The sequence below is a fragment of the Saimiri boliviensis genome, chromosome 5 (genome assembly GCF_048565385.1).
Source record: "Saimiri boliviensis isolate mSaiBol1 chromosome 5, mSaiBol1.pri, whole genome shotgun sequence".
NCBI classification, from domain to species: domain Eukaryota; kingdom Metazoa; phylum Chordata; class Mammalia; order Primates; family Cebidae; genus Saimiri; species Saimiri boliviensis.
The window spans coordinates 142,307,372-142,332,963 of NC_133453.1; the positions used below are offsets into that span (position 1 = coordinate 142,307,372).

Genomic DNA, 25,592 nt, shown 5'->3' on the forward strand with positions numbered 1-25,592 from the left:
AAATAAAAACATTACAAATTCTAGTTTTTCAGCACTGCTCTTAAATCCATTTGCTCAAAAATAATCTTCATTTAGCGCAGGTTGGACATGGGCTTACACAAGACATCATTTGAAGACCCAGTATAGTTCAGATCCTATTTTGAAGGATCTTCAGGATGCAAGTATCCACTGCAGGGGTTGGGTGGGAGCTGAGGCTGCCAAAAAAGCCTTTCAGTTTCCACTAGGAAGGAGTTCCTTTTAGACAGGGAAAAAAGTTTCCTATGTGTCAAACGACTTGACTTAGCTCTTCAAAAGCCAAACAAACAAAAAACCCCCAATACAATGTCCTCCTAAATAATTTTATTCAACTTTTATACAGTGATATGGTTTGGCTCTGTGTACCCACCCAAATCTCACCTTGTAGCTCCCCTAATTTCCACCTGTTGTGGGAGGGACCAGTGGGAGGTAACGAATCATGGGGGCAGGTTTTTCCCTTGCTGTTCACAGGACAGTGAATAAGTCTCACAAGATCTGATGGTTTTAAAAATGGACGTTTCCCTGCACAAGCTCTTCATCTCTTGGCCGCTGCCACGTGAGATGCACCTTTCACTTTCCGCCATGATTGTGAGGCCTCTCCAGACACACAGCACTGTGAGTCCAATAACTCTCTTTCTTTTGTAAATTGCCCCGTCTCGGGTCTGTCTTTATCAGCAGTGTGAAAATGGACTAATACACACAGATTAGATGAAAACTCTCTGGACGTAGCAAAGCGATCCAGATGCTCCTTCCTCTGTGGTAAGGAAAAGACTTCCTACAACCAGTAAAGAAAAAGGTGAAGAAGCAAGTCCCTTGTTATTAATTACTGGGCTGAGATGGAGGTGGGTGAGGAATAAATAACATGGTGATACCAGATTTTGGGATAGGCATCCTGAAATGCTCAAATAAATGGACAATGCTAAATAACTATTCAACAAGGTTCTGCAGAAAATAGTTCCTGCTCTCTGGCTCAACCAGAGGTTACTCAAAGTTAGGGGTTCATTGGAACCACTTGGAGGCTTGCTTGAGAGCTGGGTCTAAACAGGTGCCATTATCACTTCCCAGGTCAAAGGAATCTCTTCCTGGATCAGTAGGCTGGACAGACGAGGTGCAAGCAAGAACATAAACAGGTTGTTTGAAAAGAGCACTATCTTTGTGCGCAGGCACTCTGGGCCGGCTACTAGGCATGGAGGTGGCCAGGACAGCTAGCTGGCTGGTGCAGCCATCAGACTGCCCAGTTCTCACACTCCTGCACCTCCACTATCGACCCACTGCCCTTGCTTCACAAAAAAACCATCCTGGTGCCACTGCCATGGGAACATTCCTTCACCCCTGCCCCATCATCACTCAAGGCCATTGCAATGGAAGGGAGTAAGTCGGGAGTACACTGCCCACCTGCTTTTCTCAGATTTCCCCTCCGACCCTGAATCAAGGAAGATACATCTGTTCATCCATTCAGCAAAGATTTCTGTAATTTCCTGGTGTGGGCACTCTTGAGCTTCTGGGATGCAGCTGTGTCTGCCTGTACTCCAGGTTCAGTGCACAGTGGCGATGATCTTACTAAATCATAATGGGGTACCCAAACACACATATACATGCACATCTTTTGCTCTCCTAACCCCTGCTTCAACCACACTGGCTGGTTTCTTTTCCTTGAAGGAAGCAGACCATTTCCCGACTCTGGGCCTTCACACCTGCTGCACCATCTGCCTGGCTTATGCCTCCTCACACTCTCGACCGGCCTAGAGAGGCCTTAATGACCTGCCTGCTGGATGTCATCAATCCCAAGAGGTCTCTCCCGACCGCCCTCTGCAGGTAGGTGCCATTCCTGCAGCCCTGTCATTTTACGGTAGCATCCTTCTCATTCCCTTCAAAGCACTTCAAAGATCATGTTTACAATCAAAGACTTATTTGCTTTTGTTTTCGGCCAGGGGCTAGATGGAAGGGAGAATGAAGAGTTACTGCTTAATAGGTACAGCTTCAGTAGTGTGAGATAAAAAGAGTTCTGAAGATAAATGGTGGCAATGGCTGCAAAATAATGTGAAAGTTCTTACTGCCACCGAACTGTACACATAAAATGCTTAGATGGTAAATTTTATGTTATGTGCATTTTACCACAGTTTTTTAAAGACTTATTTTTAGGCTTACTACCTCTCTTCCACGAGTGTACAGTGCACTAGGGCAGGAATCCTTTTTTTCACTGTGTTCCCAGAGTCATGCTCATATTTACTTGTGATGCACACACTGTAAGCTCCTGGAGGGACACTATTCCTTATTTTTATTTGCCTCGTAGCTCTTCCCAGAGAGTCTCACACAGATAGAGACAGGTGTTAATTTGGCACTGGATGACTACTCATGCAAACGTTCCAAAAGCAAAGCCCTTGCATTATACGTAAAATGGGGGAGCCGAGTGTGCATATACAGACTTTAAGGTGTCTCTTCTTTTGCCTTGGCTTATGAGAATCTCGAGGGAGCCAAATTCCAGGAAGAATAATCTTCCTTCTTGTGGTGTGGTCATCTTGCCAATTTGACCATACAGGTTCTGTGTCACCATGTGGCATGTGGGTTATTTAATTGAAAGCTGCCATAAAATCTCTTTGGAATTAGGCAACAGACAAATGGGAAGTCCAATAATAGAAGGGGGTTTCCTGGTGGATAAGTACTTTCCTATGTTTCAAGAGTCAATTGTTATTAAATAGATGACGGCAAGAAGAATATGAAAATTATCTCCTTGTCCCTTCCTTGAAAAATAAAAATTAAAAAAAAGGATAAAAATCAGAGAAACCATGTTTACGAGATGAGGAGTCAAATGAACCAGAGTCCTCTGGCTGCATTTCTTTGCAGGTTTTCCCCAAGAATAACCCAAAGAAATAATTTAACCTATCAATAAGCCCAACTTTCTTAAAGGTAACACTTGCTTCTGAGCAGACGAAAATCTTTTTAATGAAAATAATTCTCTCTCAAGAGTGTGATGTGAGTAAAAGCTGAAGGTACGAGCAGGGAAGGGAACAATGAATGTTTAGTAGCAGCAGGAAGGCATCTAACATCGATGGGGCGCTCACTGCTACATGTGCTAAGTGCTTGGTGTACACGGTCAGATTTAATCTGTGCAACAAGCCAAAGAGGGAGGGCCTACTGTTTTCCAATCTTCAGAACCAGGGCCTGAGGCACAGAGAGAGAATGTGTGTGTGGCTTGCCTAGAGTCACACAGCTTGCAGAAGACAGCACTGGAATTCCAATCTGGGCAACCTGACTCCAGGGTCAATGCTTCCAACCAACAGGCTACAGTGTACTGGTACACATCATAGAGTTTTTTAGCGTAATACTTGTAACTGGTAGGAAGGAATCAGCATTGTTTTCCTGGACTGAGTGTCTAAGAGGCTTTATCTTGCTAAGAAGAGAGAATTCATGGAATGATTTGCCAGGAGATTGCATGAGGCTCATTTCCATGCCTTAAAGATGTGTCAGGGCCATTTCTGGGCCATTCTAAAGAACAAAAAAATTAATTTGACTTCTTTTTTTTTTTTTTTTGGAGACAGGGTCTGTCTTATTCTGCTGCCCAGGCTCGAGTGCAGGAATGGCTCATGGAAGCTTTAACCTCCATCTCGGCCTGTCAAGTAGCTGGGTGTGCACTGTCATGCCCCGCCTTCAGAAAATTTTTTTGAGACAGTTTCACTCACTCTTTTGTCCAGAGTGGAGCGCAGTGGTGCAATCTGGACTCACTGCAACCCCCATCTCCTGAGTTCAAACAGTTCTCCAAGTAGCTAGGATTACAAGTATGCGCCACCACAACCGGGTAATTTTTGTGTTTTTAGTAGAGATGGGGTTTCACCATGTTGGTCAGGCTACTCTTGAACTCCCGACCTCAAGCGATCTGCCCACCTTGGCCTCCCAAAGTGCTGACATTATAGACGTGAGTCACTGCACCAGACCTGGATTTGGCTATTTTAAAAAGTGGAATTGTTACTGCTATGCTTAACCTAACTTCAAAATATTTCTTAATCATTCCTACTTTAAAAATGCCACAAGTCACACAAGTTGATGAAGCACAGAATCAGTACTACATTAAACATAGTGTTTAATCACTATGGCTTTAAAAATAATTATAAAGTCAAAAAGCTTTTCTGTCTGTAAGTTCTTATTACTTAAATATTTGCTCATCAAATACCCAGTCTACCTGTAAGGCATGCCAGGCACTGTGAGGGCTAAGAGATATACGCAAGGCGCACAGTCAGATACAGATGAGATGAGATGTAGGCACAGATAATTCAAGGCAAGGATTCGTGTCATAAAAGATACCTATCAGGAGGACAAGAACACTTCCAGCCAAGAGGCCTGCACAGTGTCAAGGCATGTGCAAGACAGGAGTTTGCAAGTAGCAACTTCAAAAATAGACAAAGGAGCCTTGGGGATTCAGGACTGGGAGGTGGTAGGGTTGGGGCTTCTCGGATTTATATATTTCAATAGAAAATTATAAACCACTGCTCATAGTAATAGGTAACTTAAAATTCTTAAAATTTAGCTCAGTGCTTTCTGCCTTTAAGAAATATTTTAATTGGTCCGGGTGAGGTGGCTCACACCTGTAATCACAGCACTCTGGGAAGCCAAGGTGGCTGGATCACCTGAGGTCAGGAGACTAGCCTGGCTATCATGGTGAAACCCTGTTTCTACTAAAAATACAAAAAAATTAGCCAGGCGTGGTGGCGGGTGCCTGTAATCCCAGCTACTTGGGAGGCTGAGGCAGGAAAATAGCATGAACCCCAGAGGCGGAGGTTGCAGTGAATAGAGATCGAGCCATTATACTCCCACTTGGGCAACAAGGGTATAAAACTCCATCTAAAAAAATATTTTAATTAAACAAACCCAATTTGTATTAAAACCTCACAGAACCAGGTCCAGAAAGTGGCTTTTGTTGCTGTGCAAAGTTGACGCCCGTGGATCATCTATTCCTAAAGTTGTTTAGAATGGCTTTGTTATTTCTCTCTGTCTTTCTCTCTCTTTCCCTTTCTCTCCTGGCACAAAGAAGTTTTACACCATCTACAATCCCTCCATTAAATTAAAAAAAAAATAAACAAACAAACGTCCATTGTGAGAGGCGCCATTGGTGTCTGCCTCCTTGTCTTCCCATCACAAAAGGAGAGGCAGGCTGAAGAACAGCCTCACTGCTCAGGATGTCATGAATTAAAAAAGTGTAGCAATGGTGCTTGGCCAGACAGAGTGGAAAACAAAAACCTCAGTCATTTGTTTAAATAAATTCACAGAAACAAAAACACTTCCCCCATGTACCCGTACCCAGTTAATTCTAAAAAAGGATCACACATTTACAATGATTTTTAAAACTTTAACTTTTACACGTTAAAAACAACACGATGGGAGCAAACAAGTGGACATAACCCCTCGCCAGCGCTTATCTATTTCTGGTTTAATTAAACTGCCGAAACGACCGCCAGCGCTTCCTCTCATCCCAACAGGAAAATTTCATGGCTCCTGAAGGTCTGAGTCAGACTGGAAAGCTCATGAATATTCTGATTTTCTGGAGCTGATGCAAGGAAATCACTGTAATTGATGACCACGCAGAACTATCTATTACTTTTGAACCACTCCTCTGAAATAATTTATCAGAAGTTAGATCTTCGTTTCTAAAGTTATTAATAACAAGAGTCTGTTTCTGATTTTTAAGATGAAGTTGAATCTTTCAAGCCATTCTTGTTTTCAATAAATTCCCTCTATTTGCGAGGATCCGCGTTAATATACTGCTTGCTTCACTGCATTTTAATGAAGGTGATGAGAAAATAAACTGAAGAGAACCTGAAGCTTCCCACGCGAAATGGGAAGAAAGCAGCGTGTTGCAGATTTAAATCAGGATCTGCATTTACTGGGTACACGGAAGTCGAGAGAGTACGCGCGTCTGTGTGGTGGCGGCCGGGGACAGAGGCAGGGGCGTCTTCCCGTGGACAGCAGGAACGTCCTGGGCTGTTCCACTGAAGATTTAGGCTGAGTCACAGGGTGGTCCCGGGGAACAATTAAGACGAATTCTACTGAGAAATGCCGTATCCCATGTTAATTTTTCTTTGCAAACATATTTGCATCTTTTACTTTCATTTTTAAATTGCCTGCATATGTGCATTACCAACTCATCTGGGTGACGGGCAAGTTTTATCAACTCTGCGAGCCTCCTCCTGCCTGTGGGGCAAGTGGCGACCCCAGAGCTGGAAGCGGGAGCGCCCTTTTCCTACGGTTGTCAGACCGCTGATTTTCCATCAACACTCTCAATTGTGTTTAAGGATACACTAGGGTGTGTACTGAGACAGTTCAAAATGATTTTTCTTAACAACGTAAAATGGATCGTGGACCACGGGAATCCAGGGACCGGAACCGCGTTCTGCCAGGGAAACTGAGGTTTGGACCATGTGGTCGAGGAGAAACGAAAAACCCTTTATGCATTTCCAGATATCAAAATTAAAGAATTTAAAGGAAAGAAAAACCCAAGGAGTTCAAGTCTTCCCAAACCACAAAGCCACGCCCAGGCCCCACTCCCTTTTCCATCCACTTTAGCACACCCGGAAGCCCGGGCCTGGGACCACGTGAGGAGAGGTGGGCGGGGCGCAGCACAGTCACGTGACCACCAAGCACCCCACCCCCCGACCCCCGGCCCCGCCTCCAACCAGCTCCCCCACTTCGCTGCTGCAGGCGCCCAGCCAGGGCTCCAGGCGGCGTTTCCAAACACAGATCCACGCCTGTACCGGCAATCACTTTACAGGACATGCTGGGAATCAGTCCAACATATCCTTTGGGGGCTAGAAGTAATACTCAAATAGATTTTACCTATCTTCCTCTATTCTGCAGCCAACTTTAAAACACTGATCTGCAAATTGCAAACACAAAATAGCTCTTAGTACACAATATTGTGAATTCTGTGCCAGTCTCACCTTCAAAAGCTATATATAGTATATACTTAGTATACAGACTAACTCAGAATCATTTCTCCGACTGTTAGGAGTCCTCTTTGGTCCAGCAAGCATGTGTGATCTGATAGCCTATCTTACTGAGTACTCAGGGGTTTTGAGACGCCTAAGATTCTTTTCTCCACATCTCCCAAATATAACAGCTACATTTCAGACTCCTAAAATTTAATTTGGGGTAAGTTACAAATATCAGTGAGGAAAAACGAGGGCCACAGGAAACAGTATAGCTTGCATGCTCTTGTCTGAGGGCCCTAATAAAATTACAAACTGGGATGGATTGAAGGATATTTAAAAATTTTAGCCATTCACAGTTTCATCAAATAGAGGTATGAGATTTGATAAAATGTTACACTTGAGGAGTGTATATCTTTTTAATTTAAAAACAATAGAAAAGACCACATAGATAGATTAAAATCAAAGAACAGACAATTTTTTAAAACTTTCTTTTGGATAAAGGGTTATTTTTAGGCTGAATGCTGTGGCTCCTGCCTGTAATCACAGCACTTTGGGAGGCTGACTGGAGAAGATAGCTTGAGGCCAGGAGTTCAAGAGGAACCTGGATAACATAGTGATACCCCACCTCTACGAAAAATAAAAAAATTAGCTGGGCATGGTGGCACATGCCTGTAGTCCCAGTTGCTCAGGAGGCTGAGGTGGGAGCATAATCTAAGCCTGGGAGGTCTAGGCTACAGTGAGCTATGAGAGCAACACTACACTCCAGCCTGAGTGACAGAGCAAGATGTCTCAAACAACAAAGTGATTTTAGTATTTCAGTGATAGAGAATTCTGAAAAATGATTTCTTCATACCAGTTAGATTTGGGACTGCTGAAATTTAATTAAATAGGGAGCCGCCTCCAACTTGTTTGCCGTGTTGGTAATGTTTGCTTATTTATTTCAGACAGGGTCTTGCTCTGTTCCCCAGGCTGGAGTGCAGAGACACGATCCCACCTCAGTGCAGCCTTGACCTCCCAAGATCAAGTGATTCTCCCACCTCAGCCTCCCAAGTAAGTGGGACCACAGATGCGTGGTACCATGCCAGGCTAATTTTTTTTTTTTTTTTTTTTGGATAGAGATTTGTTTCCCTATGTTGCCCAAGCTGGTCTCAACCCTTGGCTCAAGCAGTCCTCTTGCCTTGACCTCCCAAAGTGCTGAGATAACAGGCATGAGCCGCCACACCACACCTAGCCATGTTTATTCTAAAAGAGGAAAGCAACACATTAAATACTTCTTTTAATTAGAGCTTTAAAACCTCAGAAATAAAATATCATAAGATAAATTAAATGCATGGTGTTGGTGTAAAGCTTTCCAACCCATCTAAATCATTTGGGCTGTGCTTCAGAGTCAGTTCCCCAATAGCATTCTCTTGAGTACTCAAAAGCCAGTGAGATTTGCAGCCAGGACCAAAACACATGAGACAATTTTGGGAATTAAGATCTCCTGTCATCTTGTTCACCTCCTTTGTAGGAAAAAAAATAGCAAGAACACTTCAAATAACATTCACATTTGGAATTTCTTAAGCTTCTGCATATTTTCTTCTTTATGTAACTAGTAATTGTCTCCCAAATAAAAGTGGACTTGCCACTGCTAGTTAAAAAGTTTATGTCCCTCGCTGTTAAAAAATACATAACAAATCCTGAGAGTAGAATTCCAATTGCTAAGGGTAGAAAACAGAAATAGAAAATCACCATTTGCCAAACATCACAGTAATGGATGTTAAAATTAGTGGGTGAAAGAATAATGAGGAACAGAATGTTTAGATAGTCTCAAGTATCTACCTCCAAAAGATTCTTCCTAATTACAAAGGGAAAAATAGTAATGATACTGGAGGAACCCACAGAGACCACCTTAACTAACGGACCAAAGCTAACAGCACCAGAAAGTAAACATCATGTATCTCCTGACAGGATGCACGAAGATGCAAACAACAGCACCTCTGTGATCTCCAGGCTAAAAATGTAACCCCCAATTTTAAACAAGAAACGTCCACAAACTCAAACAAAGATACATTCTACAAAATAACCAGCCTCATATTCTCCAGAAGTACGAAGGTGGTGAATGACTAAAGAAAACTCAGGAAAATGTCCCAAAATTAGAAAAACTGAACACAATAAATGCCAGGTGGAATTATCTCTCGGATCTGGAACCAAAAAAAAAAAAAAAAAAAGATATAAGTGGGAAAATGGTGAAATTTGAATTCAGTCTGGAGATTAACAGCACTGTGTCAGTGTTAACCCCATGGTTTTGATGACTGTATCAAGGTTATGTAAGATGTTAACATCTGTGGAAGCTGGGTGGAGAGTGTTCCAGAACTGTGTAACCTTTTATGCAAGTCTGAAATTATTTCAAATTTAAAAGCTAAAGCATAAACGTTTTTAAAAGTTGATAAAGGAAAAGAAAACAACTTACAACATGATCATCAACTAAATTGAGGAAAAGACCTTTGAACTATAAGGATACATGCAAATCAATAAATGATTGACAAACTTTAAAAATCTCACCTCCAGTGATACATTTAACTTTGCATTCCTTCCACTTGAACCAGAGTTGCTAAAAGTCATGCAACTCAAGATTAACTATCAGTGACAGTTTAATAATTAAGGTGAATCCCTAGTTTAGAGATATGGCAAACCTCTACTTTTTACAGATGATTGAGAAATACTGTTGCTGGAGTTTATTCAGGCTGGCAGAGACCTGGGCATCTGGGTTGAGGGCCCCTTCCATTCTGACATATTGCCTAGCATTTACTTTACCTTCGATTTGTCTTCCAGTGGGGTGACAGTGGGAAGTAAGGTGGCTGAAGGATGCAAAGACGAATAGTCAACAAAATGCACAACAGAAAATTATGTGTGACTCTCCTGGATCCTTGTGACAACTCCTTGTCCTTTTTTTTTAAATGTAGTGAGAACTGTGTTTTTCTAACTTACCCATATACCCTATTCTATCATCTGCTACAGATAATATATGCTTCTGCTCTCTGCATGTTATGCATAAAACAGACCAAATTCTTTTCAACAGCAAAAATCTTTACTGCATTAGCCACAATTTTCCAGCATCACAAGCCCTACAGTTTCCTGATCCACCACTATGTGGTAGTGAAGGCAATAAAAAGAGTTTGTCAGGGTTTCACTGAAATCTCATCTGAAAAGCTTGATCTACTTTTTTCCAGAGACCAGCCCCAAATGAAAGGATCCTCATTGGGGAATAACGAAAACTTGAGGCCACAAGTGAATGTGAAAAGCTACCATTTTCATTTTGGTGTTCCAAGCATGATGGGATCTGCAATAGAAGATGAGAATTCTGTCGACGAATTTTAGGTACATTTGCCCTTTTCTAGACATTATTACTGAAAGGAAAGGAGTGAGTATGCAGTGGATTCAGTGCCTAGTACCAGGAGCGGTGCTAGGCTTCTCTGATTACATCCCCATAAGCTCCTTTTTACAGAAAGGAGACTCAGGTGCAAAGACTTGCTGACTTGTCTAGTATCAGAGGCTCAGAGGTGATGAAGATAGGGTACGAACTCAGATTGTCCTCAACCCACGATCTACAGCTCTATCAGACCATGCTGTCTTCCGAATCAAAACAAGTTTTGCTTGCAAAGGCTGCAACAACTAAGAAGTATATAGTGAAGGATGGAAAGCTGATGTGCCCTAGAAGCAGGGCCTAACCTGAGAACAGCGAGAGAGACCATGGAGGGTGGGGATATGAGCACTAAGGAGCACAAGCGCTGCATGCTGAGGGTGTGATAAGGGTCCTCCCTACCAGGGTCAGTATGGCTAAAGAGAAAGACTAGGAGAGTGGAGCTAACAGCAGGAGGGGAGAAGACCCATAACAAACTGCTTCAGAATGTCCTTACATCTATGTTTATTTGAAAGCAAGGTATAAGGAAGCCCTTCTAAAATAATATGTCATTGAACTAGGTGTGCCAAGGGCTTGTTTATAGTACATCAAGTGGAAAGTGCATTCATTTGGAAGATTTGTTTTTATTCACTACTAAGTTGGGCTTCCATTTGGGTAAATGAGTTACATTCATTTAAATTATTCCAGCAACTATCATCAGAGAGACAGACTGAGACAGAGAGATGTACAGAGAAAAGCAGAGACATGGGTAAGGAAGGGAGGGAAGTAAAAGAAAAAAAAAATCATGCAAAGGAATAAACTTCTCACACATTGATACCTCACCTTTCCAGAACTCAACTATTCAGCAAATATACATTTCTGGGGTAGTCGGGCACTAGGAAGAAACTTGGTTTCACTTACTTCCTATTTACTCTTAACACATAATTCTAACAAGCTTAGAAATCTGTTTTCAAAGCACTCACAGCAAAAAGGAAGCAGCAAATAATCACCTACAGAGGCGCTGATGGAGACAGCTTTCTCTTCTTACTGAAATAAGTCTATTAAACAGAATGGAGACATAAAAATGATAAAACCAAACCATAAGAACACAATAAGCACAAGAAACCTTCCGTAGAGGGCAAACTGCCTCTCTGTTGGCCCTGAGGGTATCACTGTATTATGCATAATACAACAATTTATGCTCTCTTGATGTCCTCAAGTTGGCCAGAAATGATTAAATTATATTCACTGGAGTAAGAAGCAGAGAAGTACAGAATATATGTTGGAAAGATTACCAGCCTGATAGTGCACAAAAACTGGTGCAGTCATCTCAGTTCTCACTAAGGCTTTAATGTATTTTGTCATCTGGTCATTGCTCGATTTGACAAATATTTATTGAGCATATTGGAGAGGCTTGCTGTGAGAGGCCTGGCTCACGGAGTTCAAAATCTACTAAGAATCTGAGATACTCAAGATCCAGATTTCTACTAGGATGGTTTGTTACAAGGGTTTGGACTTTTGTACTCAGTGCTACGCCCTGAGTCTGAAAATCATGTCTTATTTTTGGATATGAGCAACTGAACTTGGCCTAAGTGTTCAGAAACGGTGTGCCATTTCTAAAGTCTTTAATCATATAGTGCAGAGTCAAGGATTCGTCAGGACTTCAAGAAACTCCAGCCTGGCCAACATGGTAAAACCCCATCTCTACTAAAAATACAAAAATCAGCTGGGTGTGGTGGCACACACCTGTAATTCGAGCTACCTGGGAGGCTTAGGCAGGAGAATCACTTGATCCTGGAAGTAGAAGTTGCAGTGAGCCAAGATTACACCACTGCACTCCAGCCTGGGTGAAAGAGCAAGACTCACTCGCCAAAAAAAAAAAAAAAAAAAAAACTTCAAGAAACTACCCATGTGGTCATGAAACCCAAGAACCAAGGTACACTGCTTTGCCTGCACAAAAATATATAATACAGAAGACCAAAAGAACCACAGTTCTTGAATTTCTTTCTTTTTTTAAGGAAATTAATTCTAACACATATACCTTCTTATATAGGCTAAGACATTTAGAAACTTTGCAAGAGTTTCTTTCCCTTCTTGAGGGCAAAGCTTACAAACTGGAAAGTTTCATTTTCATGGGCTCTTTCCTGGGGCAAAAACATGCAACACCAAATAATCTAGAATGTCTGAGTGCAAAGATCATAGCTGCAGCAATGCAAATGAAAAGCAAACATTTTAAAATCAAGTATGTCTTTGTTTAAATCCCGTGTTTACCACCTACAAAATGTGTGATGTGGACAATTTATTTTTCCAGGCTTCCATTTGTTCCCCAGTAAAACAGTGTTGGTAGAATCTACCTCACTGGCTTGCTGCAAAACTAAATAAAATGTGCTTTCAATACACTGCTCATTATTATGCAGGTGGACGTGCTGAATTTTTACACCGATCTCAATATGCATGGGCTTTGTAACTGGAACGATAGCCCCGTGGAGCTCAAAGTGGATGTGTTTCTACGTTGGACTTTTTTTTTCATTATGACATTTTACTTCTTGCTTAGAAGAGAGGCTAAACCTTCCCCCCGAGGCTGGGCTTCCTAATGAGCAGAAAAAAGCTCTAAGGAACAACCACAACAGAATCAAAGGGTAGTCTGAAGGTAGAATTCTGCCACCGAGGAAGGCTTACTTACTGGCCTTCCTCCCTTAGTAAGTGTGAGCCACCCTGTGGCATGTTCAGACACCTTGAAGCGTAGCTGGTCCCAGATATCAGATGGTTTAGAAAGAGGAAGTTTCAACATCAACTAGCTGTGGCAGCCACTTATAAGCTGTTAAAAATAAAAGTGGGGTACAGATAAGGATGATGCTGCTGTTAAAACAGAGAGATTTCTCCCAGCACCCCCTGGCCATGGCCTGCTATGCTGGTTTGCTGTGCTGCATGGTGCAAGAGGAAGAGCCCAGGCGAGACCCTTTCCACGCTGATTGGCATCCTGAAAGGCTGAGTCTGTGCCTCCCAAGCCCGGAGTTCTCTGAGCCTTTCTATTTCCATTAAATGGCTGAGATTGTCCTTGTGTACTTGGGTGGATTGATGTTATTTCTAAAGCATGCAATTCATTTCAAGAGGGGAGAGGGAGGATTAAGTTGAAAATATTTTTCTATTCAAGAAGGAAAATTAAATATAACTGGAAATGTTTTCATGTTTCAATGTTTCCCTGAAGCACTGTGATCCTAATACATCACAGAACTGTGCTAGATTAGAAGGAATGAAGACAAAATGAATTTAAATAAAAATTGAAACTGACCAGCTAAGCTTTATTCTCTAAATCTGAGGAAACAATGAAGGGGGTGGGGGGAACTACAAATGAATCGAAAGAAGAAATAAAAAACCAACTCAGCTAAAATTTTATTTAAAAATTTTTTAAATCTAATTTTCATAGCCACAAAAGCTTTTGAATAGCCATGAATCAATAGCCACTTGATTGACAGAACCATTAAGACTTTCTAGGTTGTTTACTCTCAGTCATTTTCCTTAACACTTGAATCCACTGATGCTCAGTTACAGAAGATGACTCGCTTGCCTTACAGTTCTTAGGACATTATAAGTACTTAGTATTTGCCAATAATCAACAACATCAGCTCCAGAAAATGTGTGCAATCAGACAAGTGGTTTAATTGGTTGTACTGTGTTTTTAAAAATGTGCATACCCCCTTTATGAGCCCTACATATGACAGGAAAAATGAAATGTACAGGTTTTAGTAATCCTTATCAAAATAAACACATTTTTAAGAGGAAAGAATTTTGTCAGTTAATCCTGCGTTAAATCTGTAATGTCCAGTAGCCACTAGCCAGGTGGCTATTCAAATTTAAATTAAAACTTTAAAAAATTCAAACTCCAATTCCTCAGTAGCACTAGCCACATTTCAAGTGTTCCATAGCCAGATGTGGCTAGTGGCTCCTGTACTGGACAGAGCAGCCAGAGAACAGTCCATCATGGTGGAAACTTCCATTGGATGGTGCTGGAGTAGATGGAAGAATGAAACTGTGAGCTTTGGGTATTTACATATATTTTTTAAAAATATAGCCTGGCTGTGGTGGCTCACACCTGTAATCCCAGCACTTTGGAGGCCGAGGAGGCTGGATCACATGAGGTCAGGAGATCAAGACCAGCCTGGTCAACATGGCAAAACCCCGTCTCTACTAAAAATACGAAAATTAGCCAGGTGTGGTTGTGAGGCCCTGTAGTCCCAGCTATTCAGGAGGCTGAGGCAGAAGAATCACCTGACCCTGGGTGGCGGAGGTTGCAATGAGCAGAGATTACGCCACCGCACTCCAGCCTGGGCAACAGAGTGAGACTCTGTCTCAAAAAACAAACCACAAAAGTAAATAAAGATGCATACAAAACAGTTTAATTATGGGGTCACTTTATATAAGCTTCTTTAAAGCAACACCTTTCCAATTGCACACAACTGTTTCCCCTCAGCAACTTCCAAGGCACAAACCCAAAATACTTTCTCTTTCCTCGGCATTATCTCCAGTTGAACATTCGATTGTAAAATATCTTTCTTCCTTAACAGAACCTCTCACCCAAAACTTAAAGACGATTCCTGTTGCCTAGAGAAAAAGGGGTTATTTGCAAGAAAAAAAGAAAATCATTATTTTTAGATGGAAAGACCTCCCCAAGTCAATTTAAATATTAAAACATATAGCAGGTAGTACCAAAAGCTTCCTCCTTCACCACATTTATATTTCTTTACTGTCGAAATTCTCTGCCCAACAGTCAGCTCTGTGAGCAGAAAGCAAGTGTTCCGTTTGCTATTGCACACCCACTACAAGCACAGTGCCTGCATGGGACAAAACAGATGCTTAGATTTTTGTGGAATGATTGAATGAAACTTAAGAAGAATGGTATTTTGCTAAAGAACAGCAAACATCCTTTTAGAGCCTGGTTCCAACTCTTTATACTTGGATAGCAATCCACTCTTTATTTTCAAATGCAAACTTAAAATAACTCAGCAGACTGATTCATGCAAGTATGCGCGCTACAGTTCAATATCTTTAATACTCAGCAAAAGGCACATAGCATCTACGTCATAGTAAAATATGAGCTAACATTTATTAAATGCCAGGCCCAACACTAAGCCTTTTACATATGCTATTGCATCTGCCCCTCACTCTTGTTAGTCTCTCTGCTACCACCAGGAGGAGGAAACCAAGGCTTAGGGGAAATAAGTGACCGGTTCAAGTCACAGGGCTGGAGATGTATAGTCAGAAAAACTTCCTGGTGAAAACTGTGGACCGTGCCTGTCATATGGCCTGGTTGGACAATTCCTGCTTCAATACGAAAGGCTACAATGGTTCTAGTCTATCTACAATGGCCTGCCTCCAAGGAGCGGCATGGCTCTGCATCTTTGTAGCCCTGGAGCTTAGTTGAGCACGTGCCCTGCAAGCCTCCCACATAATTGTTGTGAAGAAAGACTCAGCAGTCCTAATGGCTTAAGGCTACCCAGACTTGGAGAAGGCCTCTTCTGCAGAAGCAGACAGAGCTCAGCACACCCTACCTCCCTCTCTAAACAGTGGCCGTGGGAAAATCACTGTGAACTTGCCACTACACAGCAGCTTCACGCTTTGGCCGCCACGTTACAGCCTTTGCAGCCACTCTGCTCGAGGGACTGGCCTGCTTCTGCAAACTGTCCAGTTGCACCAGCGACAAGGAGCTGACAGCACTTCAATTATTTTTCTTGCTAGTCAGAATTTCAACCTAAGAACTCCACTATTTTAAAAACACACAATGATTTAGCAAGAACTCGTGGTGCCCCAAATACTGGTCAGACAACTGCCTTTAAGGGGCTAACTTTCCTGTTTGGCCCAATTCCCTCAGATCAGGGTTTCCAAATAAGTCTTACCTATAAGCATTCCTTTTCATAAAAACCACTACTGACAAAGCAACAGGTTCTAAACATGTATATATAAAGAGCTAATGTTTTGTTGAATCAACATTTGTCAAGGCCTTGCCAAGTGGGGGTACAAAAGTATAATAAAGACCATCTATCCATGTGGGGGAAAGGTAAACAAATATTAATCAAGTCCTTCATAAGTGATTTTGCATAATTCGCTATGCAGTCCTATAGAGTAGATAACATCTCCACCTATGGATGATAAAAAGCGTTGCTTATGGTAACTCACTTCCTGACGACCTGCAAGGCACAAATTCAGGGCCAGGCACAGTTAATCCTCACAACTTCCCCAAGGAAAATGTTTTACTACTTCCTTCTCCAGAAAGACAGGCTCGGGAGTCCGTCTGGGTCCGAGGTGCCCGTGCTGTGCTGACAGTGCTGAAGTGGAGTCAGATGCACAGGTCTGGCTTTGCAGCCCATGGTGTCACTAAATGAGACTGTCCTCACTCTCATGGGGGGACACAGAGAATACTCCCCACTCTAACCACGGGAGGAAAAGATGACCATGGAAGAACACATCACAAGACAGCATCAGTGTCCCATTAGTGGAGAAGGCAAGATTGACAGGAAAATCAGGGAAGGAAATAGTCCAGTGGAATGCGTAGGGGCTGTCTGACATCGGTTCTATAAAGTGGGTGGCCTGGCACAGGGGCAGCCAATCCAGAACTAGGAAGGCCAGGTAAGGTACTCCACACATGTTGAGGGGAAGGGGGAGGGAGTTCGAGGGGAAGGAAGACCAAGGCAACTGAAGTTAGACCGAGTATAACTCAAGGCCAGGCCAGGGTACTTGTATCGCCTCAAGCGGGAAAGGGGGAACCAGAACACTGGGGTGGGGATTAAAGGATGCTTTTAGGAGATTCACTCGGTGTGACTCAAAGCTTGTCTCAAGTCACTAAGAGCAGAGCAGCCAGAGCTCTTCTGTTCCCCCAACTTATCTGAACAGAAGAAATCCACTTGGCTCCCAGACCTGCCTGCCCTGGCATTCTCCCGCAGGGAAACATGCTTTGGTTGTTCAGACGTGACTTACTGGCACTTAGAGGCTGCTGGCTTGGAAAAATGAACAGGCTGACCTGGCCAGAAAGAAGCAGGTGATGCAGAAACTCAGCAAAAGATGAGTTCATTGTGCCACTCTGAGTAATTAGGAGGCAAACATGAAGGGCCTCCAAAGAACAAATGGGGGAGATGATTTACCAGACAGAGAAGGGAAAGTCGCAGCCCTCGGCACCTCACGAGCCCTAAGGCACTTGAGTCCTACATCCTTGCATAGACATCACTGTTCTCATTTCAGGCAGGGGACACCCAGGCTCACTGTGGCGAAAGCACCCGGCTCAGATGAATAAGGGACAGAAGCCAGAGCACGCATCACTGGAGCATGCTTCATTATAGTGTCTTTCTGCCTTCAATCACTTGCTCAGTTTTGTAATTTCGAAAGAGGGTGTCACAATGCCCAGAACTCTGTGGCCCCAGGCCGAGGCAGTGCTCTCCTTAGCCTGCTGTCACCACACGATACACAAGAACCATTCCTCTCAAATCATGAAACAAAGGTTAAACATATGCCATCAATCATAGCATGATATACATTCATTCCATCCTTTAGGAAAAACATTCCTTGTTGGGGAGGGTGCACAAACACCGACAACTCAAAGAGAAAAAACAAAGCGAAATTCGAGTCACATGTTGAGCCTAACTTGAGGTAGGACTTTTCCTGGGGTTTAAGTAAGTCTGGAGGCTACTCTGGCACATCCTGATCACCCAGGCCATGCCTTACGTTTCTATTCGCAATGGACCTTCCCCTCCTCCTCCACTCCCCACATTTCTCCCGTAGTGCCCCATCACTGAAAAAGTGCAGAGGCCGCAGGGGCTGAGACGGGCACATGGCACCAACCCTTTCCTGCGGCCACAGCTTTGCAACACGTCACTGAAATTCCTACAAACTAAAAAGCAACTCAGAATCGCAAGAGGGAGACTTATCCTTCACTCAGCAAACCAGACCCTCAAGATCATCTATTTTCATGCTGAAAAGGCTTTTCACAAAATATCCCAAACCAACCATCTTCATAGATTATCTTTCCTTTCTTTAAAAAAACTAAACAAGTCTGGATGTCATCTGGAATACCGACTTCTACAAAAGGGCATTTTGCAACTGAATGCCACACGCTGTATTTTGCCATTTTTCCTGCGCTTCCTGCCTGGAGCCTGTGTCACATAGAAGCCTCAGACACTGGAGCTGCTCCGGGCCACGCAAACTCCGCTCCACATCTTCCAGGCAGCCCTGTCACAAATAATTCGTGTCCACTACGCCCCTATCACACTGAATACAACCACATTGTACTGCTGGAAATGGGAAACCTGATTGAGATCACAGGAGAAGGTAGAAAAACATTTGGTTCAACACAATGCTGCCTTTTTTTGTTTTTAAGAGGGGAAACATTTCAAACCTAGAAATGGGGAAAAGATTTAAGACTCATCGTGGAATAAAACACAGAATTTAAAATAGCACCCGATGTGACCCAAGCCAGCAACAATAACGATAAAACCAACCAGTCCTTCCAGAGATACACCTTGTTTTTGTGCAGTGTTGCTCATCAAAATCGATCTGTCCATTCCAGCAATTTAAAGAGGAAGGGCGGTATTTGTAGAAGAAAATGGTGCACGTTGATAAAGCATGACTTGTCCCACATGGACAGTAATGAAAGGAAAACAAGCCTGAACACAGTATGCTGTGCTCACCAGGAGGAGAAAGAGAAAAAAGCCCGAATAAGGGCAGGGACTCCGGGGAAGGGAGGATGGGGGTATCACAGCCCTGCACGATTTTTGTAAACAGCAGCCCGTAATGGCCACGGTGAGAGAGAAGGGAAAACAGACATGGAGGGAAACGTGTTTACAACTGCAGCGGCGGCGGGAGGCGGAGGGAGGGATTCCCCGACTCTGCGCTCGGCCCGCTTCGCTCCGATGGGGCCCCGGTGTTGGGTTGTGCTTTGGCTCCTCCACCACCCCCTCCCCGCGCTCCGCTTTCTTAGTTGGGGGGGGGGGCACATCTTGTTTATGGGGAAGGTTACTCCTCCTCTGCTCTGGTGATCGTGTCCCTAATACTCCTGCTGCATCTTTGCGGGATGCCCGCTTGACTGACAGGCGCTCCAGCCAGTCGTTGCCCGGGCCCCGCAGAAAGGTGGAATTTCCCAATGCGCCGATTGGCTGGCGGGAAGGGTGGGCCCTGGTGATTGGCGTGTTATTCGGAGTAGAAAGTAGTAAACAACCTTGGTCCACGGCGGCGGCGCGGGCGCCGGGTGCCCGCTCCCTCTTTTCCGCCCGGGGCGGGGTGGGGCGCGTGCCAGACAAAAGGAGCCTCAGCCCCTCTGAGGGGACAGCAGAAAGGGCGCACACTACAGCCGACGGGCGGGCGTCCCCCGGAGCCCCTGCGCCAGAACTGCTGACTTGCAGCTTCACATCGTTTTTTGTTCTGTGGAAAACCGCAAAGGTTTTGTTTCCATAATTCGACTCCTCTTCATCTTGGGTTTTAGAAAGTCTCCAAAGAGAATGGCAATTTAGTTTCTCCTCCTTCCTGCCCTCCACCCCCACCCTCCGCCTTTTAAGATTAATTTTTAGTTCTGTCTTTGCAGAAGTTGTTTTAAATCCCTGGACTGAAAATTGTTGTTTTACTCACACAATAATACGCCATTAAGGGCACACGGGCGAATCAGATGCCCCGTTAGACCCTTTCCTTGCAAATTCCTGGAGCTGTGATCTCACTCGGAGGGGCTGAGTTTGGGAGCTTGTATAAAAAGAAACATGATGTTATTAGGCTCACTTGACAAGAAATAAGCAGTTACCTGGCTTTTTCCACACGGGGTGTAGTTCACCCAGGCGATCGTCTTCCATGCTAAGTCCCCTTCTGCTTGGTCTTGACTCACAACCCATTCCTCATTCTGGCCTCCCCGTCCTCACAGGCCCTCAGCCAGGGGAAACTTCCCAGCTTCCAGCGGGGGTGCTGCTACCCCAAATGCGGCAGCACCTGGGGCTGCCTCTAGGTGCACAATCACCTCAGAGGTCCTGAGCGGGATTCCAGAGATTCCTTCTGAGATTCTGGCAGGGCCCCGGGTACTAAGTGAGGACCGGGAAGGTAGGAGAAGGCAACGGGGAGCGGTAGGCTGGACCCAGGAGGGATATCACTTCATTTTTGTGCTCCTTGGTGCTGCGCTCTGATGGTAAGTCACGTTGTCACTTGGGGCCAGACAGCCAGACTGTCCAAGCTTAAAACGTAAACAAAGGCTCCTAGAAACAGGAAGCAACAGAATGCAAACTTGCCACCTGGGGGGCCTCTCTGCCACTCCCTGGGCAGCACTTTCCTCCAGCATCTGCCCACAGCCCAGCACGCCTGGCACGTGAATGACCCCTCGTCTCTAGGCACCCCTCCCTCCAGCCGCTGTGTTCCCGTCGCAGGTCCCTGGATGGGCTACACACAAACCTTCCCTCAGCTGCTTCTTTCTAGGCCTTACCCTGCCTGCCCGGGAGAGGCCACTGTTTCTCCACGGCTTCCCCTGCCCCGGCCATCCCACCTCCTGCAGAAGTGCTCTGAAATCGTTGCGGATGGAGCTTTCAACACTGTATTCCATCTCTGCTTGCCAGTCTCTCCACCTCACTAGAGCCTGAGCATACCAGGGCAAGGTGTTATATTCTGATTTGTGTCTCTATTGGAGATGCACGTTCACAATAAGCACTCACTCAAACGTTTGCAGCGCTCAATTCTCATCTTCTTTAACACTCGCACCCGCCTCTGCTGTCCCCAAGCCAGGTACTCCTACCCAGTTCCTTGCTAACAAGTTAACGTGGTCCCCCCTCCAAGTGCCGAGCCCTTGCCCATCGCTCAGTGGTTCCCTGTACACATGCAGTTACTCGGAATGTATGCTGCCTCCTCTGCCAGTTATGCCTTTTTCTGCCTTCTCTACTTGGCAAATTCTTATCCTGTCTAAAAATCACTTCCTTCTTTGGCAACCTGCCACAAGTTCCACCCGACTTCCCTGTGCTCCCAGAGCACCTCAGAGAGGCCCCCTTGCAACCTCTGCCCTCTTGCCAGGACTTGGCTACAGAGCCACAGCTGGCGTGGTTTGCTGGAAGAAGAGCCGAAAGGCAGGTTTACTAGGTGGTGCCCCCCAGGTGTCTGCAGAACCCACATATTCCAGTCTCTAGACCATGGAAGCAGTGCTGTTTCCAGCTTGTCTCTGCTACAGGGTCTCTGCTCTCTCAGCCTGAAGACTGCCTCTATGTCTGTGAGTGGCTGGCTCTTTCTCAACCTTCAGGTCTCTGCTTAAACATCATCCCCACTACCACGCCCACCTGCCAGCCACTATCACACAGATCTACTTAATTTTCTCCAGGAAATTTCAATACCATCCTCCTTTCCCAGTGACTCATTTATGCCTACAGTCTGTCTTCTCCCCCATCCGCATAACCGCTCCAATAAGGACAGGAACTTTTCAGCGGTTGTGTTTGCTACCACATATCCAGTCTACTGGAAGAATGCCTGGTCCATACCAAAAGTTCCACATTAACTTTAGGTACAATTAAGGACAACAGAGACTAGGTCACTCAGGAACATATACAGACAAAGGGAAGACGTGGTTTAGAAAGGCTTACTTCACTATGTCCCCTCAGTGTGACGCACATTGAAAAATATTAGTCCTCAGGGCTGCGCACAGTGGTTCACGCCTGTAATCCCAGAACTCATAAGGTCAGGAGATAGAGACCATCCTGGCAAACAGAGTGAACCCCCGTCTGTACAAAAAATACATGTATATATATATTAGCCAGGTGTGGTGGCACACACCTGTAGTCCCAGCTACTCGGGAGGCTGAGACAGGTGAATTGCTTGAACCCAGGAGGCAGAGGTTGCAGTAAGCCAAGATCATGCCACTGCACTCCAGCTTGGCAACAGAGCAAGACTCCGTCTCACATACACACAAAAAAACAAAAACAGAAACAAAGACATACTAGTCCTCAGTAAGACTGGCTAACCTCTGTCTGCCTCACTTGATCGGAGGAGTTCCAGTGGACCTGAGAATCCCAGGGTCCCAGAGCTGAAACTCACAGTCTCCGCCTGTACCCCAATGTTACATGTTATATGTATTAGCCATAGATACTGCCAAATGGATGCAGATTAATGGTGGGAAATGGCAAATTATTGCTGTCAAAATTCATAACTTCAATAATAAACACGAGCCCCACTTTAAGCCTCTTATTATAAATATTTTTTAATGGGAAATTTTGAGGGGTATAGATAATAACTTCACATGGTTCAAAACTTGAAAAAATATGTATATATATGACAGAGCACAGAATCTTTCTTTCCCTACTTGGCTTTCAGTGCATATTATTATTTTTACTTATCTTGGAAATCTGCCTATATAGGTAAATCTATTTCATGCTAAATAATATTCCACTGCATGGGTAAAGCCTAATTTGGTTCCCAAACTTGTCTGTACATTGGAATAAAAAACATGAAATCTGTGTCCCATGTTCCAGAGACTGATTTAATTGGTCTGGAGTTTGACTTGAGCTTGAGGGGTTGGGGGGAAGCATAGGTTATTCTAATGAGAAAGTAAGTTTGGGAGCTATCACCCTAACTTATTTACTCCCTCAGTGACGGAATTTTCAGTACATTTTCCTCTTTTGCCATTTGAAACAATACTACAATGAATGACTTTCCACGACTGTCATTTTCACATGTGTGCAAGTGTATCTACGGGGTAAATGTCTTCTCCAAAATACGAGTCAAAGAATATGTTTGTAACCTGAGAGAGATTGCCAAATTCTCCTCTACAGATGTGCTGCCATTCTGCAGTCCTCCCAGCCATGTGGGGCTGTTGTCCTAACAGTGTGTTTTCAAATATTTTGGATTTTTTCCAATATGAGAAGCGAAAAAAAGATTTCTTGGTGTAGTTTTAATTTGCATTTCTCGTATGAGATCAAACATTTTTTCCTCTGTTTAATTAGCTATTTGTGTTTCTTTTTCTGTGAGCTATCTATTCGATACTTCATCCTAAATCCTACGGAACTGTTAGCCTCTTCCTTACCAACTTCTAGGAGCTCTGTTTTACTTTGTTTTTTTAAACAAGGAAGATTAGCTCTTTGTGATAGAAGTTTTGAATTATTTTTCTCAGTTTGGCATTTGTCTTTGCTTATGGTTTTTGGCCACGCAGAAAGTTTTTTTGTAATTTAAATTCAATTTTTATGAATGTTTTCTTTGCTGGCTTCTGGATTTTGAGTTGAAACTAGAAAGGCTTTCTCTGTTCCAAGGTTATAAAAAGGAGCTCCCTATGTGTTCTTCCAGGACTTTCATAGTTTTGTTTACATTTTTACCTTGGATTCATTTGGAGTTTAGCCTGGTACATGGTATGATGTATGAACCTACCTTTCTTTCTTTTCCAGAGAAGAGAAACATGGCATGATTGAGGCATAATTTACATGCCCCAATCCAGTAAGTTAAGAGTTCGTCTTAGTTCCACTGATTTGTGAAGCTGCCTTTATCAAATAACGAAATTCCCACAGGTACTTGCATCTACATTTGGACATTCTATTCTGTTCCACTGGTCTGTCTCTTCATCTATTGGTACCTCACTATTTTAATTATTTAGGCACTATGGAAGTTTTTGTTTTTTTGTTTTGTTTTGTTTTGTTTTGTTTTTTGAGACGGAGTTTCACTCTTGTTACACAGGCTGGAGTGCAATGGCGCGATCTCGGCTCACCGCAACCTCTGCCTCCTGGGTTCAGGCAATTCTCCTGCCTCAGCCTCCTAAGTAGCTGGGATTACAGGCACACGCCACCATGCCCAGCTAATTTTTTTTTTTTTTTCCCCGAGATCGCGCCATTGCACTCCAGCCTGGGTAACAAGAGCGAAACTCCGTCTCAAAAAAAAAAGAAAAGAAAAAGAAACACACTGTATGAACTGTGGCTCCTTTTGCTGGGAAAGAAAACACAAGCGAGATAAGTAACCTAAATTATATGTCTAGCCCTACAAATGACCTGAGACAGATAATTCTACCTGTGACGACTCAAATCCTCTCTCTACAAAATGGGAGAAATAATATTGCACTAAGTAATCACTCCCTTTACTTCCTAGAGATGCTGCGAGAACTTCAAGAGAGATTGATTTCTCAACCCATAAACTAATGTTGGTTACACACCCAACATCCTGTTCTTTAATTCCTTATTTCTTGTGTCCCAGGATCACAGGAAAAAAGCTTTCTGACGTAAAACACAGAAATTGCACAGAGCTACCCAAGTTCATTCTAAAATTAAGTTTCTCCTGATCCAAGCACCCTTTGTGGTTATAGATTCATAAAATGAAAAGGGCTTAGAGATGACTCAGACCAGCGATGGCGAGTGTCCAGAGTGCAACCTGCCACCCCCACGGCCAGCTCTCAGGTAGACAGCATTATTTCCTCGGGGTCTCATCCTTGGAGGCTGACCACAGCCCAGAGTCCTCCTCCACCAGCCATGTCAACGGACTGCAGCTGGCATTTGAGTAGAAGCCTACTGGCGGTCCCTGAACTGGTCCAACCCTTTTCTTTTTTCTTTTTTTTTTTTTAAAGACGAGGAAGAAAGAGAAAGAGGAAGAGGGAGAGAGGATGGGGGTATTGCTTTATTGCCCAGGCTAGAATGCAGTCTAAATATGGGTATGCCTACAAATTTTTTGTATTTTTAGTAGAGACGGGGTTTCACCTTGTTGACCAGGATGGTCTCGATCTCTTGACCTCGTGATCCACCCGCCTCGGCCTCCCAAAGTGCTGGGATTACAGGCTTGAGCCACCGCGCCCGGCCAGGCACTATGGAAGTTTTTAATACCTGGTAGGGACTCCTTGCTCTTGTTCAGTTTTTTGTTTTCTTGTTATTGTTTTAATGGTAACCTCAGAATCTAAAAAGAAAAAAAATCTGTTGTATTTGGATTTACATTAAATTTATAAACTTAGGGAGAACTGACATCTTGACATCTTGCTAATGATGATTATTCCTGTATAATAAATATGGTATGGCTTTCCATTTATTCCAGTTGTCTTCTGTATCTTTTTTTTTTTTTTTTTTAAATTTGGAGATGGAGTCTTGCTCTGTCACCAGGCTGGAGTACAGTGGCACGATCTCAGCTCACAGCAACCTCCGACTTTCTGGTTCAAGCAATTCTCCTACTTCAGCCTCCCTCGTAGCTAGGATTACAGGCACATGTCACCACGCCCAACTAATTTTTGTATGTTTAGTAGAGATGGGGTTTCACCATGTTGGCCAGGATAGTCTTGATATACTGACCTTGTGATCCACCCGTCTTGGCCTCCCAAAGTG

General features: G+C 43.7%; 1 protein-coding gene across 3 annotated transcripts in view; it reads right to left on the reverse strand.

The window, feature by feature from the left end:
• IGF1R (insulin like growth factor 1 receptor) overlaps positions 1–25,592 on the reverse strand; it is a 313,961-nt gene that overhangs the window by 89,546 nt on the left and 198,823 nt on the right. The window contains exon 1 of one of the 3 annotated variants that reach the window (XM_010351229.3): positions 20,093–24,092. The exons of the other annotated variants lie outside the window; for them this stretch is intronic. Coding sequence (XP_010349531.3) covers positions 20,093–20,180 — 88 coding nt within the window. The 5' untranslated portion in view covers positions 20,181–24,092. Of the gene's footprint in view, positions 1–20,092; positions 24,093–25,592 lie in introns of those variants that run through there. 3 annotated transcript variants of the gene reach the window in all.